At 41.7% G+C, this 20,718-nt stretch overlaps 1 protein-coding gene across 1 annotated transcript in view; it reads left to right on the forward strand.

Moving 5' to 3' along the window:
• csmd3b (CUB and Sushi multiple domains 3b) overlaps nucleotides 1–20,718 on the forward strand; it is a 207,296-nt gene that overhangs the window by 96,678 nt on the left and 89,900 nt on the right. The window contains exons 6-9 of the mRNA XM_019863576.1: nucleotides 7,940–8,052; nucleotides 16,126–16,203; nucleotides 19,623–19,710; nucleotides 19,824–19,948. Of these exons, the coding sequence (XP_019719135.1) occupies nucleotides 7,940–8,052; nucleotides 16,126–16,203; nucleotides 19,623–19,710; nucleotides 19,824–19,948 (404 nt within the window). The remainder of the gene's footprint in view (nucleotides 1–7,939; nucleotides 8,053–16,125; nucleotides 16,204–19,622; nucleotides 19,711–19,823; nucleotides 19,949–20,718) is intronic.

Raw genomic sequence — 20,718 nt, forward strand, 5'->3', positions numbered from 1 at the left:
AGACTCTGTGAAGCAGCATGTGGCTCATCCCCACTCACCCAGTTTTAAGATACTTATATTTATATTTCATAATTTATATTTATTGATATACTTTTTGTTGAAGTATTTTGCATGCACAGAATAAATAAGAAGGGTCCACGTTAGTCAGAAGACTTTGTGTAAAACCTCACGCATGCGCGTAAGCAAGTGCCGCTATCGCGCAAAGAATCTTTGGTGTGACTGCCGTCCACGCGCACTACAATTAGTTGGATGTTTGTCCTTTGTGTCCCCTGTAAAAACTGCTGAGGCCTCATGTTGACAAAGCGGCTTTGTTGACGCTGCTCTTCCCATTAACCAGCCCAGACTTCTGAAGGAAAAAAGAAAAACAATTTAACGACATGAAATCAGGCAGCCATGGCGATTATGAGCAGGCCCCCCACCCAAAAAATTCTCAAGAATCCATGCCAGAAAAGTCACATTGAGTCTGCCGTTTGGTTGTGGCTATTGCCGGGCGTCCTTCAGAATCGAAGACATCTTAAAAAGCTTTCTAATTACTCCCCGATTTGAACCCCGTGTACAACTCGTAAGAATGCACCTCTAATCGATCAGATCTTGATCAAACGACTGTGATAAATCTCCCACCCTCAAGCAATACCGCAATATGGTGGCAGAGCACTACTTTCCCGTTAGATCAGGCTGACGAAATGAAGCTGTTCCTCCCACTTCAACATAGTTCCTTGGCAAAAAGATGACACAAGATTGCACCGAAGCAACACTTTGATATTAGACTGTGCTTTGCAAATAATGGATGGTTTTTAGTGCGAAATATTTTTCACTCGTGTTTACAGGACAGTTTTGTTTTGTTTGTTTGTTTTTTTTTGACGTTAGATCAGGCTGCAGGATTCAAACACACGACCTTTTGTCGTCGTCACTGGCTTTTGATCGAAACTGGGTCAGTTTGCCGCCTAGCTCCTTGTTTACCGATTTCCACTGGCAAATTGCAGGGGAAGAAGAAGGCAGAAGCTAAAATGCTGATTTTCCGCCGGCAATTAACAGGCAGAGCTAATGGCCACCGCCGCTAATACCGTGACTGGCTGCGAGAGTTCGGTGTTTATCAGACAACAGCAGTCTTTTTGCACACACAAACGGCCTATTTACATCCACGCACTTGATCTGGCAGCCTCCCTCTCATGCTTGTCTAATCAGTATGCAGAGAAGGGGTGCTTGGGCCTGCGAGAGGAGTATATCAATATGAGCTAAGTGCCTGTAATCCTAGCCTAACATTACGCACACACCCGCGCACGCATAAACGGACACACAGAAGTGAAAGTGTTGCGTTTTGTTGTTTTGCAGTCAGTTGCCCTTGAAACCGCGTCCCGTCTATCTGTTGTTATCTGTCAGGAAGCAGCCCGCTGTTTAGTGATCTTTATGCATGTCTACTTGACAGCCCATCGCCTTGCGTGTGATGCTGCTGTCTCACCACGTGTCGGGCTTCCATCATATATATTTATATTTATGAGATTTGTTATTAACATCTCTAGAAATGAGCAGTGACAGGTTGTAGCTGAAGCCAGAATTGTTTTGGTGACAAGTCGGGCATCGGGGAGTTGGATTGACGGTGGGCGACGGAAGAAGTGCCAGAGGTAGTTGCTCCAGAATGCTAATTGCTAATCATTGCACTCGCCATCATAAAAACTTTATTCATTTAATTTGCTGCGTTTGTGTAGTCTGGCTACTGCATTTGGCTAAATTACCTAGAAACGGATCGAATACTTTTGAGAGGGTAGCGTACATTTTTCTTGAAAAATGTTTCAAGCAGTTGATTGCCACATTTGAACATTACTGTCAAATTAAACGTAAAACAAAGCAATTTTTTTTGTTTAATTTGAAACAACCATATAATCTTGCCTGACAAAAGTTTGCTTAGTTTCGAGATAACAAAAAAAAAATTGGAAAACACCGTCGATGGTCTAACAATATCTATGCATGTGATATGGCTTTAAAATACAAATGGAGGCGCAACATATGTAGATTGGTACCAAGAATACTCATAGATATGTACTGTACTTTCGCCAGTGTGCCTTTTAGTGTGGAAAATACGGTATGTTATTATTGTATCTTATTTATGAAGTAAAATATAGAATATTTTTCTCATCAGATCATGTTTTTTTTTTCTCAATGAGGGTGGAACAGATTAATGACGACAATTTAAAATTCAATTGTTTTTGAGTGAAGACAATGATCACGAAACAAACCAAACTCAAGAAACCACTGGATAAGTGACTTTTATGTGACAAAACACCTGGCCTTGTCAATGCCGACACATGGTTTTCGAGCATGCATTTTTACCTGCTAAAGACGAGACGGGACAAACAACAACGGAAATGAACTGCGTTGACAGTCGGGAAAGGTGTGAAGTATTTGGAGGCATCGATAATGATTTTGCACTTTGGCGTGATTGTGTAATGAAGTCCAATTGCAGTGATACCCAATGTTTTGTTCAACGTGTGCAATATAGCCTGCAAACTGCCATTGAAGTTATTTTGTAGTCTCCTCTCACCCCTAAAAATGAGCCCTTGCAAAACATCAGCCATTCGCGCAGTCTCTTGGGAATCCATTCGCGGACTATTGGCCAAATGACTGTAAACAGGCTCCGACTGAGACTCTTTACCCCGGAGAGTTCGGGGCTCCCAACGACCTTCACATTTCCCAAACCCACCTTCTGCCTTGCCGGGAAGGCAATCGAGGAGGCCATTATGTAGTAATGCAGGAGGTGATACGTCGCCAGGGTGGGGTGCGGAATTGGGGTCCCCTGGGACACTAGCTCGAGTTAAAAGGACGCGAGCTGGCAAGAAACTCAGAACGCAAGGATACTGCAATTAGATTACCAGCGTGTAAGCAATTAAGCGCTAATCCGATGCCGTGCGATTCGAATGTATTTTCCGTACAGGATTAGCACGTGTGAAATTAGGCATAGAATGGCTGCAAAACGCGACCCATATTCTACTAGGGGTACTGTCTTTCGGGATCAGCTATTAATCTGGAAAGCTGTGTAAACATGACGCAACTATCGGAAGGCTTGACATGTTGCCCATAGGCCAACACGCCCATAAACACCTGCTATGCTGAATTGCGTTGAAATTGTGCGTTAAAAAAAATGACTCGGGGGGGGGGGGGGCCCAGGCAGCTTAATCAAGTTGCTCATTTGAAAAAAAGAAATGGAAAGAATCAAAGTCAGGTGTATAATTAGATTAGTGTATGCTGATTTGATTGTTGTTGTGTATGCAAAGAAAATCACAATCAAAACACACCGGCAAGGGAAATAAAACAAAATAGGTCAGTCCGACTACGGCACAACTTTTTGTTGTTTTTGACAAGCATCTCAGTGGAATAATAATGCATCAGAAACAACACTATACATCACTATTGTGATCGCTGTTTTGCTACAGTGATTTGAATTCAATATTGGCATTGCATGTATTCATACTCAAGCAAAATTTAATTAAAAACTGATAAAAGCAAGATGCTCACTAATTAAAATCAACTCCTATGACCTGAAATCAGTTTTGCAAAAAAAAAAAAAACAGAAATTGCCAAATTGGTCTCTGTACTGCAATATGAGATATCGTGGAAATAAAATGTGTGTATGTACTTGGATGCTTCTTTTTAGTGGCTTGCCAAAACAATTTTAATGGGTCTCTTGCATCCATTTGGATGTGTCTCAGTGGAGTAATTATTTCATTAAAATAGTTATTCAAAAATAAATAAATAAACCTTTCTTCCTGACCCCTTGAGAACGCCAAACATGCGATAATTTCTACCATTTCTAAAGATTTGAGTATAAAGCCGATCCATTGATGGATCATATATTTAAAGAATTAAACACGATATGTTGTTGTGAACTCACACCAGGTGTTAGCGTCTTCACATTTGATTGATTGCTCTCGGCAACAGGGCAATATGTAAGATCTTTATGTATCTGTAAAGACTTTGTCTATTCCGATTGGTGACCTGCTACATGTAAAAGGACCGCCTATTTTGAATCGACGTGTTGCTGCGCATCGCAAATTGCTATGTAGCATCTGTTCGCATATTTGCACTTTCATCAATTCTCATTAGAAATAATACGGGCCATACCAAGACAAGCGTGGCTTTGCGAAAGTCCCTTTTGCAGGCTGAGGCAATGTACGGCAACGGAGCGCCCGCTTCTCACAATCTCTGCGTGAAACAGACCAAGCAGGCACGCCACTTGGGTGTTTGTATACACTAGCGATGGTTGTTTTAAAGTGCTCTATAAATACAGTTGAGTCGAGTTTTATCCCCGCAGCGTGCAAATTCATTCTCACTCGGCTTGTTCCGATTTATGTTTACGTCGTCCGGTTTGATGCACGCTTGTATGTGTTTTGTCATCTTTGTCTTTCCCGAGATGGCGGGGGGGGGGACACGTTTAGATGAGATAACGGGGGGGCGGGGGGTCGTGAGTAGTGGTCCCGTTGTGAGCGCTGATTACCCTCTGCCCATTTGAGATTGATGACGAATGACACACACACACACACACACACACACACACACACACACACACATCCATCTGCTGTCTGTGCAAACTGATTGATGACGGTTCCACCTATGCTACGTTCAGCCCAGCGGCATACTTCATGGAGTGTTCATACTTGTGCGTGCGTGCGTGCGTGCGTGCGTGCGTGTGTGTGTGTGTGTATGGTAGTTTCCAGTTCCCACCTGTCTTAATTAGCGGAGACTATTAAGACAGATTGCCTGATTAAATAGCATTCCCCCGCCTGTCTGATGAGTGCTCGCACAGCGCAAACACACTTGCTACACGTGTTCCGTGTAGTTTTGGCCGACTGGTGGACAACGTGGCCAATCAGAAGTGAATATTTAATGATTGACAGGTGAAGCAGTCCAATGATTGAAAAAGCTGACAAGTCCATAGGGTGTCCCTCACAGTTGCATCTTTGCCAAGCCTTTCAAGTCGGCCTCCTCATTGAGTTCCGTTGCGTTGTTTTGAGTTCTCTTGTCTCAACAAGTTGCTTAACCGTGTGTCGTGGGTTGCTCGTGTCTTTTATTTTTAATATGTTGAAGTCCTAGTATGGAAATCGTGTAGTCCGCCTTTGCCTTCGGAGACATCGCCAAGCTTGTCTTTGGTGACACCCCCGAAGTGCTTTAATAGCCGTTGCGGTACCAAGGGAGAGTGCGTCGCCGCAAACGCAAGCCATGAGCACAGATTAATGATTTAATAATGCTTTTGTCCTCATGGCGGAAATGAAAATGACTCCACTTAGGTCGGGCCTGCTCTTGTTCGCTTTTAGAGCGTTGCCGTGTAGGACAGTTTTAGACTGTCCTCGTGAGGATTTAGGAGGATTTCTCAAATCAAACAGAAATGGTCAATAAGAAAGTAATATTTCTTTGCTTCTGTCCAAGTTGGCCAAGCTTAATTTCACTTACTAACTGTCCTCGTGAGGATTTCTCAAATCAAATAGAAATGGTCAAGAAGAAAGCAATATTTCTTCGCTTCTGTCCAAGTTGGCCAAGCTTAATTTCACTTAAAATGAATCAGCCGAATTTAAGGAATTTCAAGTTTATTCATCTTTCATTTGACTTCGGCTACATTTTACGCTTCAGTTACTTTTGGAATCTTCTGTCTCATTTTTCCACTTTGTTTGGTTAATTAAGCTTCCCGCGAGCATCATTTTAGTGCCTTTACCTCGACTTCAGTTACCGCGGCTTCTGTGATTAGGTTGCTCGTTTTGGTTCGCTTTTCTTCAATTAGAATTGTTTCGTGAGCTCGGGTTCAAGCTCGGTTCATTTAGCTTAGCTTCAGTTAGATTTTAGTTTGATCACCGTGTTGTCTGTCCATTTAAATGTAGGTTTCTGATATACTGTTGTTAGTTGTCTTTCTTTACTTATCGGTGCTTTTTTTTTTTTTTTCTTTTTTTTTTTTTCGTTTTTTTTTTTTTTTTGGTTTTTTTTTTTTTTTTGGTTTTTTTTTTTTTTTTGGTTTTTTTTTTTTTTTTGGTTTTTTTTTTTTTTTTGGTTTTTTTTTTTTTTTTGGTTTTTTTTTTTTTTTTGGTTTTTTTTTTTTTTTTGCTCGCTTCTCTCCCTCTCACCAGCTTGTTTTCACTCTCCTTTCCACCCCGATTATACAGTCACTGCAACTTTATGCACTCAACACGATGAGTCGCCACCGCGATAGATTTATGCTTTAATTCCTCTTTTAATATTACAAGGGCTTAAAAAAATGCACACAGCAGAACTTTTAATGATGCGCTGCAGGTAATGACGCCGCTGCCAAAGTGAAGCGAAGTGAAGTCTTATTTTGAATCCAGACTCCATCTTTTGGCCACCCGTCACAATTATAACTCAGGATATGCAACAAGCGGCGGTGTTAATCCATCACAAACCACCGCAAGTCCCCCTGGAGTCTGGTTGCTTTGTGTGGTGTTGATTATAAATTCACAGCAGTAATATTTTACAGCCGGTGCCTTTTAAAAAAAACAAGAAAAAAGACCAACATAAAGCTAACACACTGTGCCTTCACAGTCATTTTGCAGACATTTTTAACTCAATACAGTGATCTAAAAAAGATATCTCTTTTTTTAACGCTTACTTTAACTAATTTGAAGTCAGAAATTGTACAGCCCGCATTACGGTTTATGGCGCACATTAACTGTGTGGCACCCCGATAAACGTTAGCATAGCAAAAAAATAACATGCATTCTTCAAACTTCATTGGAGTGGAGACGTTCGTTTCATGTTGTTTGTCATTTCACTTTTAATGCTGTATATGCTCATTTAATTTTGAGAGATCATTTACATTTCATATTATGATCTGTGCAAAAACTATTTTATCACTTCAGCGTATTTTTCCTTGTGACTGGGCAAGATTTTATGACTTGACTGACTAGAATCTACTTCTCACTATGTCTCAGCATTGCCTTGTGTCTTTATAAGTGTAAAAGTAATAGCGGCCTCCGTTTTATACGCCGCAAATAGATGACAGGTGCCATTGTCTTGTTGTAAGGCCACCGTGCAGGGTGCCCATTTATTCCTGTGATTGTGCTTTTTGATACCGACGCATAATGAAGGTTAAGTGCAGCTCACAGGAAAGCCGTCCCATCCACTTGACATACTACGAGCTAACAATGTAGTAGCACTCCATAACCACCCGCTGTGTGGAAAATTCACATTCCCCCATGTTGATTCAGCTCTAAATCATCTTTATTTGCATTAAGTGTATGTAGTTGCGCGGGTGGCGTTAGCTGGACCGCTAACGACACTCGCCACTTTGATATTTGCTCGGTCAAATCCTCCCAAGCGTGCAGCCGCCGGGTAAAACCGTGCAAGAACTATGAATACAAATGATCGTCAGCTCCTTCATTAAGTGCCATTGAGACAATCTGAGCGTACTGCGTATCATCATCATAATAATAATAATGATTGGAATAATGATGCTAATCATAATAATCGGTTTCTTTCACGGCAGGAGAGCCTCACAATCAGGCAATCGAGGCTCTCGATGTACTCTAATCCGGACTTTACCAGATTGTGATCAAAGCATTAGATCTTGAATTGTGGTGAAGCAGCATGTAGATCATTACCGGGTTTCAAGTAAACTGTAGAAAATAGGGATTCTCTGCAGGATCTGCCTTCCAGAGCATAGGTGGAAATCCACAATAAAGAGACCTGCCAAAAACGTTTTTTTTTTTTTTTTTTTTTAATGTAACTTGATCACACACTTCCAATATGCTTCGATTTATTCAAGTTTAGTAGTAAAACCAAAAGTAAAATGATACTTTTTAAAAAAGTATTCCTTTGGCTCCTGTCCTCACTTCACTTGTTCTCTCTCGGTTCTCAGATGGGTGAAAAAGCAAAGTGATTTTGAGTGTGTTCCCCGGTGTTTATGGCAATAGTACCAAAATGTGTTTTGTGTTGTGTGTCGCAGGTTGTCGGGCAGCAATGTGCCTTCGCCCATTGTCAGCAACAAGAATTGGCTGCGGCTGCATTTTGTCACCGACAACAACCACCGGTACCGTGGTTTTAGCGCACACTATCAAGGTGAGTGAGCACATTAGTCTGAACACCCCACCACCCCCCACAATTGGCATAACCCTATCATGAATTTAGTAGTACAAGGTGTCGTGGTGATCAAGTTGCCCATTCATGCCATCGCCGGAGTTCACCAAGATGTGAGACTAATTCTGAAATAAATGTTGGGAATGGGTGGGCACATAAGACAAGGCGGGGTTTTTTTTTCACATTTTAATGTATTTTCATAAATCTTTAATGGATTATTCCTAGATTTTTCTTATTTATTTATTTTTTTAAATGTAACCCAGCTAGCTAACTCAAAATGTTACGGTTAGCTTCATTTATGTAGTATGTGTGCGCCTTATACATTGACAAATTGACACTTTAGACTTTTTTTTTTTTTTTGTCCATGTGTACACATTTTCTTGAATGTGTTAGACGAGGCATAGAGAACATGCAGGATCATCAAGGTCCGTGTGGTCGTATATATGTCGGCATACAACAATTCTATTATTAGGTAATCCCAATTAATCTTTCAAGATAAGCTTTTTTTTCCATGAAAAAATGATGCAAACAGTGCATCAGTGGAGACGTCATAAATCCCTCTTTTATATTTACAGCCCGCCAACCTCCATCACCTTTCATACGTCTATTATTAATGTCCATTCGTGGCTTTGGTAGTTAGCGGCTAACACGTTAGAGATGTGGGAATATATCAACTTTTTAAATTAATTAATTAATTTTTTTACACACTCATGTGTACCCAGATGGTCTCAATGTAAAGTCAATTATTATCATTTTTAATTGATCCTGATTCCCCAATATGTTATACGGTTGGTTATAAACGCACATGGCGCCTCTCATATCTGTCAGTTTTTAATTAATTTCATTCAGCCAGTGGTGGTACCGGTCATGATTTAGATCCAAACAAAATTGCTGAATAATGATTTTATTTAATTCGATGACACTGCAATACAAAAATGACATACCGAATAACATTTTTTTGTAATTTATCGAGTTTATTTTATTCATCTTTTGTCCTATTTTAATTTATTTAGATTTTGTATTTCTGTGCCTCCCTCCCTATTGGCTGACTGACAATCTGGCCGCCTCTCCTCGGGGTCGGCTTAATTGATCCTGATTGATGGTCTAATTCCGTTTTAAAAGGTTAATCAGGGTTGTTAATGAAGGTTTGCGGTTGGAAATAGTTCCTTGATTAATCAGCCGCTAGTTCCCTAACGAGAGCTGTCAGTCATCCCTGCTGCAAAAATATTATGCTTATTGATTATAAGGCCACTTCATGAGAGGGGAAACACCATGAGTTGCCTGAATGTGCTTTCCTAGGAGATATTGAACAGCGTTGCACTGAAGGTTTTCGGACTAGCACTTAAACGAAAGACGCGCCGCAATTACAAACATAGAGTTGTTAAAAGTGCGAATACGTAAATGAGCCAATTGTTGACTTGTGTGCGTCTGCTTGATGCAAGTTCTCATCTCCTGGCCTGAGTTGTGTGGCTGCCGTTGCCCGTCTCATGACCAATCATATACAATTGTTGGGAGTTACTTGGAACACGGAGTTTGCAGATAAGTTTTTGCGTAACAAAGGGGTGTTCAGCACAGCACACATTCAAAGTCGGATGTCAAATGCAGCAGGTGATATCTCACTTTATTAAAAGCCAATTTGGAACCACAAACATAATTGTTCACAGTTACTTGGAAATTGTCTAAATTTCCACTGCCTCGCACTTCGGTCCCTCCGTGCTAATAGTAGAGGTTATTTCAGTTTAGCAACACAGCATCAAAACAATTATATTTTTTCCCCCCCCGCTGCCCGGAGAGACAACATGAGCAAATGTAATTTGGCAGGCAGGCGTCACTTTCCCTAAGTCGCTCACTCTGAGACCTCCCAGGGAGGCTTTGGCACTGCCAAGTAGATGGTCAGACTTTCTTTGCGTGACTCTCTGTTAGTGTGTGGGTGTGTGCATGTGTGTGTGTATATGTGTGTGTGTGTTGAGCCACAGGAGGTCAGCCAATTGGCTCGCATATCCATCTAACTGTGCCTCCTGCTCTCCAAATTGCGAAGCGGTGAATTAGACAAGAGTTGGGAAACGATGACATTCAGCCAGGCAAGCTTGTCTTTGTCTTAATATTTGCCCCGCTGTTGTCCACTATTGTCTAATGAGCATATGTGTGCGTGTAGGGGTGCGATAGATGGTTTTTCCAGTGTGTCGAATAGCTTGCAGCCAAAGGGCCATAACTCAAAATAGCATTCGTCGAATTGTCACATTCAATGCTTAATTGATGAGAGGACATTACGCAAGCATGTTTGCCCACTGCTCGCAGCTCCCTATCAGAGTAGAAAATATAGCGCTACAAAATATTTAGAAAATACATACATACAAAAATAATAGTGATCCTCATATTAAATGTGTATGAAAGATTACAATGGATATATGTATTTTTTTTCCCAGTCATGTATAAGTCAATAGCCTCGAGGATCATGCAGTGCATCTTGCACAGCCGCCATTTCATCAAATAAGCAAAGGGAATGATGTGCTCTTAGGCCTTGGCCTTGTCAATTACTATTCCATCTATAAGGCTTTGAATAATAGCCTCCATTCAGACAGCCTTAATAATGTATGCGCAGGGGGTCCTTGACACGCATGTCACATGCTACGGAAGGCACGGGGGCGTGGAGCAAGTTACATGTGGTGCTTCGATGTCCTTTTGCCTGGGGTGCTCATGTGTCACACTGGAGAAGAGAAAGCATGAAAACAGGTCCTGCAGGTCATGGGGAAGAAATGAAAGTAGCGGGCATGAACTGCATTTATCTATTTAAAAATAAATAAATAAATAAATAAATAATAATAATAATAATAATAATAATAATAATTACATTACATTTATAAGCGCCTTTCAAAACACTCAAGGACACTTTACAATCAAAACAAGAACAATAAAACCACAGATAAAATTATAAATAATAAAAGGAGAGATGAATAATAAGCACACTATTATTACTTGAGACATGCGTTCATTTGAAAATGAATTTTATATTTATTCCATTTCAATGTATTTTGATAGTCATCATCGTAAATAATGATATACTGATAAGTGCAATCTTTTCAAATCATATCAAAATAATTAATGAATCTACCATAAATAACTAATAAAGAGATTTATTGATGAAATCATTTTTAAAATCATTGGATTTAACGACTGTATTTGGTCACTTGCTCGTGCTAACATGTCAAGAGAGATTTCCAGGCAGGTCCATTCGTGGTGTAGAATATAAAAGGAGACCATTTCAGTTTTTACAGCTCAGCATGTCACCAATATGATTTCAAAGACCTTTAATGAGGGTGATTTCTAACTTATTGTTGTTTTAAAACAATTATTGTTGCCTCGCTCGGATGTTCGTGTATTCCCATTTGAGGCCTCAGGGCAATTACACAAAAGGAGGGTTAAAAAAAAAAAAGCTATTAAGTGTGGATTAATTACGGCGCAGGTTTGATCTTTTATTCATGTACGGATCACATCCAAGCGAATGCACCATCGACTGTGTATGAAGATGCATTATTCGGAGGCTGTGGTGGCGGCTGCGGCTCTTACTCATTCCCACCGGTAAAGGGAATAAAGGGACATGAATTCCATTAAAGCCGGAATAGCAGTACGATGCTGGAAGTTGTCAACAGGCTCACAATAATAAATGGTGACACACATTTTACAGTTCAGGTTCCCTCGAAATAGGTCAACTTTTGTCATTACCGCTGGCCGGAGTTATTCATACTAGTGGAGCAAGTGGGTGAGTCACAGATGTCAGGGAGCTGTAGAGGCTCAAGGAATTGCTCGTTGTATGTGCAATGGCTGGCTGGCCCATTACGGCCCTGGAAACTGTTAGTTCTACCAGCAAGAGTCTTTGACATAAGTCCAAGGACCAAGCCGTAAGAGTCCTCGTGTTCGCTTTATGACTGCAAGACCTGGACTGAAACCACCAGCCTGAGTCAAAGTGTGGACCTAGTGTTTGGGATTCCATATATTTAGATTCAAGCAACCTTAAGGTGCTTTTCCTCCCAGTCTTGCTTCATGGTTACAAACCTTAGCCTGGAATCATTTGGTACCAAGCACAGCATCTTGGCAGTGGTCTCCACCGAAAGTCAACATTAAGTAAATACATCATTTGGAGCAATAGAGACACTCAGCCAGAGTGTTTGCTCTCGAGTCATGGTGCTTCTAGTCATTCATTACGACTGCAAGACCTTGACTTGACCTGCGGATGTAGAATGGACTCCTTTGGTAGCAAGTCCCCGAGGAGGATCCTAATGTACCTCGACCATTTTGATGACTGTGTTCATGAAGTCAACATACGTTTGGGCCTGGAATAGGGAGTAATGAACTCTTTATATCACGGTATGGCCCTCGGGGTATTTGTAACTAAGGAGGAAGACTTTAGAGTCTCAGCAATTCCATTCTCGAGCCCTACACACCTGCAGTGGTAGCCTTAGACAGAGAGTGGACCTCTTTTGGTACCGAGTGTTTGGCTTTCTAGTCATTTCCATCCAGGGACCAAGTCTGTAGTCCTGCTCCCTCCAGTCTTGCTTGAATATAGATTTGGGAGTAGCTGGAAGAGGTGGTGGGCAGGGTGTGGGGGGTCCCGTAGAATGACACACATGTGGGCAAACCACGTAAACGTGTTTCCCGACTGCCATAGATCAAATACAAACACATAATTCAAAATCTAACTCGGCATACACCACCATTGTGATGATTGTCGTGTGTGTAAATGACACACTCACTCTGGCCTTCTACGTAATGACATTCGATGGCTAAGTTTTATATTGTCCCGGTACTCCAAATGTAGATTTATGACTGTGAGACCTGGACTCGATATCCCCTATAAATCTTTGTTATAAAAGCTGCCATGCAAATTCAAAAGTAAAAATGTATTATTTGGTCAGTGTTCAACAACATTAACATCAGTGAACGTGATAGTTTAACGGTGCCAGCGGAACTAAAAACTTGGGAGGGATCCCGACGACGTTCTCGTTCTACCTGTAAACATGCCGTTTTTAAAAACACCAACTTTAACCTTGCTTAAATCCTCCGTGCCTAAACCCGTTAGACAGACTTAAAAGACGAGACGCTGATGTCGATTCGAACACAAATGCGGCGTGCGGCCGGATGCAAATGCATGGAGGGATCCGAAAAAATAAATCACTGGCGTCTTTTGAGGATGTAGGAATGATGCAATAGTGTGCTTGTGATATACAGTACGCTTTGCTTAATACGAAACACAAATGCTATCTCGGGAGAGTCGTCAAAATGTTCCCACAAAGCTGTTCTGTTCAAGAAACCCTTAAAACACAGGTGTCAAAGTCAAGACCTGGGGGCCAGATCTGGACCGCCACATCATTTTATGTGGCCCGCGAAAGCAAATCAAGCATGTCAAGTCAGATTTAATCCGCAATAACATTTATTGTTTTGGACTTCTGATTTTAAAACTAGTTATTCATCAATTTGTTGTGCGCTGTGTATGTCATATGTGGAGGGGATGAAACAATTTATATGGCTTCCCATAAATCATAACGGCCCTCCAAGGGAAACCGTAACTACAATGTGGCCCCCAACAATAATGAGTTTGACACCGCTGTCTTAAAATGTCTAAAGACTTTGCAACACAATGTATGCACGACGGAACCTCGACGAGGGGCACGGCTAAGTCGATGTATCTATTTTTTTTCAGTTTGAAGACTGACAGTGTCATAGATACACTTTCAACCTTTATTTAACAGGGAAACGAGACAAATACACATTGAAAACGCTCTCAAGGAGCATGGCGAATACACGGACACTGAACTAACGGTGTATTCAATATTTGCATCATCCACTTGGCCATCGCTATCAGTCAGTTTCTGTCTATCTCGGCCTCCTTTTGCCTTACTTACAGTAACAGCATTTCAATTCATTTCATTTCGCACCTCGCACTTAGGTTTCCTACCCAAAGGCGAGGAACACCAATCACACGCCTTCCTTGCCTCCGTCCCTCTGCATGACCTATTCATGAGTCTCTGTGTCTGCGGGGTGTTGCTATCAGCTCTTAATGAACAGGCAACGATGGAATCCTTCAGCCTGCCGCCATGACAACCGGCCACTACGACCAAAAGTCACTCAAAAAACAACAACAACAAAAAAAAAGACAAAGAGAATGGCGAGTGCCAGTATCTGACCAAAAGTCACTCAAAAAACAACAACAAAAAAAAGACAAAGAGAATGGCGAGTGCCAGTATTGACACATTATTAAACTGTGCAACCCTCAAGGGGGGATGTGGTCGAATTGCATATTGTTGAATGGATGATGATGAGGAATAGGGCGGACTCCATTCCGGAATCGAACCCAGACACTAACAAATTAAATAAACAACCGAGATCTAAATTAATTTTTCGTCATTTTTATGGTAAATGTGGAAATGAAGAAAGAAAGTAGATTTCTTTCAGATTAAAACTGGTTTAAATCAAGGCTTTGGTCGATTTTTCGTTAAAAATGCATGATTGAAATCAGTTTTTCGCGAGAGTGCCAGTGCATTTGCATGTTATTATAAGTGAGTGTTATTTATCATCTTTTAAATATTGATAGATTTGATGAACATTGGTTCTTGGACCACTGCAGGTCTAAACTTTATTGGCAGCCAATGGGGTGGCATCCCGAAAATGAAAAAAATCCTGTTCTGTTTTCTTGTCAAAAACGGAGTTAGCCCACTGTAGTTCTGATTGGCTCATATTAAATGGAATACAATTATAACTATTGTCCTGGACCACGGCAGCTCGTGTTTGCCAACCTCAAATGGCCACATTCAAATATTGACTAAGCCCAAATGTTGAGAGTCAAATCGAGCATATTTGTGTGTCTGCCTAAATACGATCCTCCGAGACTGCTGTGATATAATCACGAGAGCTCTTTGTTGTTCAAATGTGTCCTTCCTCGAAATCAAAACATTTCATCCCCCCCTGGGGGTGTCTGCTAGCGATTACGCTTTTGTTATGTGTTCTATTAATAAGGAAGAATCCACCTCAATTGTCCTCCAAAAGCACCGAGCTAATAAACAGCTCTTGGTCAAAGTGTCTCGCCGAGTCTTGCATTAAAGGTGACGTTTCCTCCAATTCAATCCAGTTTTGTTCATTTCTTTGTTTCAAATCGAGCGCTTAAGTCGATACGTATGGCGAGGTTCAATACATCTGGCCCTCCGTCTGCCGCGAGAAAATCCCCGCGGGGATGTTTAACTTTGATGCATAGTCACGCAGGTTTTAAGACGTGCACTAAACACAAGCAACGAGTTCATTCAGGCGGATATAAATTTGACTCGTTTAGAGATGGACGCGAAGCGAGGGCGCTGATCTAAAGGTGCCGTATTTCTCGTTGCCTTTTGGCGAACCAAAATAGTAGCTCGTAGTGCCAGACGTGTCATTGGCTTTTTTTTTTTGTATGCATCACATGTTGGCAAAGCGATGGAGTGGAATAAATATTTCATTCTCACTGGTTGGTTTTGCTAAGATAACCGAACAGGGAAGAAATAACTTGAAATCAAATACTGTACCACCCCTCTCGACACCAAATCCTAAAATTGACCTTTTAACCTCATTCTTGGAAATCGTGTTTTTATTCAGTGTTTAAGTCCAGCATCTTTGTATTTCATTTTGTTGCATCTTTTACCGTCGCGTTTACACATGACCGACTGGGCTGGACGACCAAGAGTCAGGAAGGGTTAACGGGGGATTTTTTTTGTTTTGTTTTGACTCAATCATCAAATCTTTGCAAGCGGAGCTCCCCCAGCACAACTGCCAATTTTCTTGACCCGCATTTGTTGTTCCGAGAGTGTGGCGACAGGACACCCTGACCTGAAATTGATGTTTATTTTTCATCTGCTGAGTTTGCCGCTCTTCCCGCTCTCAGCTTTGCGAGTGGTGAAGAACCCCCCCCCACCCCCCACCCCCCATTATTCCTCGCTTGTCTCTTGCTTTATTATTATGATTCTTATTCACGCCTCTTTATCCAGTCTGTTCTGATTTCTTTCTTCTCTCTCTGTGTTTTGTTCTCTTCTGCAGTGAAGCGCTCAGTTGATTTTAAGTCGCGGGGCGTTAAATTGTTCCCTGGCAAAGACACCGGCGGCAAGTTTTCACTCTGTGAGTTCCCATCTTAATGTCACTGTGGCTAATGAACTAACGTGTGCTGATGGCCTCGCTTTTTCAGGTCTCTTTCTTCCTTTTGCCTGCTTTTTGCCTCTTTTAAAAAAAACGGCTTTTCAACACTTTAATGCCTCAGATCAATCCAATTTGTTGTGGCTTATCTGAGCCCTATTTTTCTGAAGCACAAACGTGTTGAAAGTCCTTTTGTGACTTATTTTGCCTGGAATAGTGTTTTGTTCCTTGTATACAGAATTTGGATGATTATGTCTCAGTTTATGCACGTCTTCTTCTAATCATGAGCATGATCAATTTTTCACCGGCTCGTCAAGGCTTCATTTACTGATTTTTATTTTATTTTTTTTTAACTTGCCCCCATGCTTCTTGCTCGCTTCCTCCTTTACTGCATCATCTTTGTTCCCAAAGTACGACTGACAGGGGCTCCTCCAATGACAATGCACTTCCGTTCCTGCTGGACGAATCCTTACACAAGTCATAATGGACCTTAATCACTCACTTGAAACTGAAAATCAGTAAATATGAAACCATGGAGGTCTGAAATTAGCATGGGCCACTACTCGATGCAACATACACAACAGATGCACAATAGACATCCATCCATGATCCGAATCGCTTTCCCCTCTTAAAAAAATGATTACTGTATCGACATGATTTCCAGGTTTTGCTAAGTTCTGACTCCTCCATTTAAATAACTCCTGCCCACCAGTTGGGCTAATTATGTACTGGGGTTAGCCCTGGTAATGATCACATTGTGGGCCGCTAATGGGTCACAAGCCATTTGATCATGGTCAATAAAGTAAAAATGTTGATAGCGTTCCATGTAGGGGGAAAAGCCACATCATGGGCACTTCAAAATGAGCACGACATTGTTCTCCCCCCCCAAGATTTCATTGAAGCTGTCAGCGACCACTTTAATCGCACATTCTTCATCGTGCTTTTGCACACAATTTTCGACTCCCTCCCTACTCTCTTCCACAGATATGCTCTTTTGAGACATATTTTTGCATGTAACCATGACGACGTCCTTTCACTTCATCGACACTCATTTTGTGTTCCGCGGTCATGCGTGGACTGTGACAGCGAGTGACACACTTCCGACGACGTGCTCATCATTCCAGATGCTTGAATATAAGAGGATGCTAATAAGAGTGTGCTTGCCAGCGCTTTTTCGCCTAGTTGGATTCGGAGCCCCTCTCATGATCTATTTAGGAACCCATAGTTTCCTCTACAAGCAGAATACCGTCATCAGAAAGAAATGTGTTCAGGCGTGCACTTAAAGAAATAAACATAGGCCAACTTGGTATTACTGCGAATAGCGACCTGAGTCACTGATGTACTCAGCTCCAGGTGAGTGGAGCTCTCCATTCATGGGGATATAATTATGTCCACAACATTGCCGAGAAGCTCGCCTCGACCTGCGTCAAGAGTGACATCCTGTTGACGGATGTAACGGAGAATCCAGTAAATTTTCGAAATAAAACATCCTTCAGATTCCGAAATGAATAAAACGGAAGTAAAGTAAGTTATTTATTCTTTCTGTGCGGCCCGGTTCCAAATGACCCACGGACCGGTACCGGTCCGCGGCCCGGGGGTTGGAGACCCCTGCTATGTGTAGGTTAAAATGATATGCAAGTTATGGCAAATCATTGTTCTTACCCTCGGGTTACGGCTCACAGACTCCCAGGGGCCCGGGATCCACAGTTTGTTAACCGCTGGTTTAGATGGCGCTCTTGTATCTAATGTTGTGTCCGATGCCGGTCGAGTTAGTCAGCACAGACGCCCAATCTTGTTCCGAACAAGTCGCCCAGTTACACTTCCGCAGATGGCGCTGCCGTGATTGGTGAAGATGTTAATTTTCTCCTTTCTGACTCGTTTAACACCCAAAGTGAGTTTACACGCGTGTCGGACGTAACCCCGCGCGTTTACGTCGATCTACGTGCGCCTCCGCGACGCCGTTTATGTGCCTACAAGTCGGTCCCTCTTGGGTGCACCGTTCGATTAGTCCAGATGGTCAAATTATTCGCTCCAGCAAAGCAACAAACTAGCCTGTTGGCGAAACAACACACACGCATCCACCGCCACCTGCTGAGTTTACACGGAAGCATTTGTTTTCTGGCCACACCACCTCAGACGTCAACAAAAAAACAGAAAAGCTTGCTTGTCATGGTCATGTCACTGCCGCGATGTTAAGTATTTGGAACATGGACAACGTATCCGCCAAATTAGCAAACTCATCACTATGCCAACACAAAAGTGTGTCTGATTGGAATGTCAAGGTATGGCGGATAATTAGCCAAATAGCAACGTATCAGACAGACACGGACGCTGGATTCGCTTTGACGGGACCCCTTGCATCTTCAGGGGTTTCATCCCAAAGCCGCAAGGTACCAGAGGACAAGCTAGACTGAATCCGATGACGAAAACGGATTCCATGAATAATAATCTACTGGATTATATAATACAATGCATAACGGCATGACTAATTTAGCTTCAGTTCAATGGTGCCCTATTTTAGCAGATTTAGGGCCTCATTAGGTATTGTTATTTTCAACAAGTTATTTGTATGATCTTCAAGTGTATAATTAGGCCAACATCTTTCTCTTCCCAACATTTTTAGAACTCTCCTGAAGGGAGAACGTGTGTTGGCGTACTACATCGCAAACACAACACACCATGGGGTTTTTATTTATTCACACAATGATATTCCAAAGGTTTAAGACGGGGGAAATAAAACACGTTTTGCACTTTAATCTCTCATTCTCGCCTCGACTCGGAGATCCTATTCTCCAGACGGACGATTGTTTTTGCTGAATCTTTACGGGTTTTGAGTTTAATTTTTCAGCAGTAAGCTACCTGTTGGTGTACTTTGTGGGTTACTTTTTGTTTTGTTTTGTTTTAGGCTGCGTTAGTTTTGATTCATGCCGACACTATTGTAAAGTAGAATTAGAGCTAGAACTCAGTAGAATACAGACTTTAGCCACAGCTAAAAAATTAGGTAGCAGCTACTTGTGCACCTATTTGTGGTTCATTAGCCACAAATTAATTCTGATTGCAATCTGACAGTCCAATCTCAGGCAAATGATACTTACACAGCCCTTTACTGTGACGCATGTTAGCTTTGCGTTGTCAAGACAACTCGTAATGGCGAATGATGACCTGTGGTCACACGAGTAGGATAGTTTATTTGTTTCATTTCTGGAAAAAAAAATACAGAAAATAGCAGCTCTTAACCCATCTTTGATTGGCAGTTATCACAGTGATTTTTTTTTCAATCACTTTAGTTTTTTTCGCCCACCTGCTTGTCAGTGCATGAAACGTTACCCCTCAAAACTGTATTTTTAAGCTAGCTGCTTCCTAACGCTTGACGTGTGTCTCTGCTTGTCCGTGTGTCCTTGCAGTAAATGAAGGTGGCGTGCGACAGGCGTCAAACTCCTGCCCTGACCCAGGAGAGCCAGAGAACGGTAAACGCCATGGCAACGACTTCAGGTACTCTCCCCCACTAGCCGTCACTCATTAGCTATGTCGACTAAAGCACAGTTATTCTTTTTCTCCAAACTTTGTAGTTTTCTCTTAACTTGTCTTTTTCATTTTTCGCTCAGCATCGGCAGTGTGGTGCAGTTTAGCTGTGACGAAGACTACGTCCTCCAAGGCAGCAAAAGCATCAGCTGCCAGCGAGTGGCTGAGGTCTTCGCGGCCTGGAGTGACCACAGGCCTGTCTGCAAAGGTAAAAAAAAGATACGTGCTTTTTCGTTGGACAGCTATAGCAGGAGGCTATTGACGAATGCCGAGTGGATGCGACTGCGCATCCAACAATACTGCAGCTCTGCTTCGCTTTAGACTTTGACAATGTTTTTGACGTCGTCTGTCTGTCACATGTTAGAAAGTAAAATGGGCAATCATCCCAGCAGAGTTGGCACAACGCCTTCTTTCCCAGACCTGGACACAGACTTAAAACATATTTTTGTTTAAACATTTTAAAAGGGTAAAAAAAAAAAAAAAAAAAATTAATAGCAAATATCTTGTTTTCAAATTATCGATAGTGTTGGCGCACCCCTTCTCTTTTGCACATAATGTCAGAAATGAAGACCAAATATGGGTAAGGTTATAGTGGGGAACTCATTTCAGTCATACAATGTTCACTTTCGTGCCAAGTTACGCTCAGATTAAAAAAAACAAAACAAAAAAAAAAAAACAACAACACACAATTAGGTAAAATATGTAGTAGTAATTTGTGTATCAGACTGCAATTAGACATTTAATTTGACCATGACCAATGTCAGGGAACCTTGAACAGGTCTGACTTTCAATCTCTTGACAAGCCGAAATCAAACTCAACGTTCAGATATGACGAGCTCCCTCGGTTTCAGATGGGTCCACAACAATCAACCTTATTATCCGAGTCATTATTAGAGACATTAGACTTCTCGATTCCTTACGATTGGCAATTTAAGATGGTTAACGCCTGTTAGGGAATCATCATCACCAAAGACAAAA

This window comes from Hippocampus comes, unplaced genomic scaffold (genome assembly GCF_001891065.2).
Source record: "Hippocampus comes isolate QL1 unplaced genomic scaffold, H_comes_QL1_v1.1 scaffold91, whole genome shotgun sequence".
NCBI lineage: Eukaryota > Metazoa > Chordata > Actinopteri > Syngnathiformes > Syngnathidae > Hippocampus > Hippocampus comes.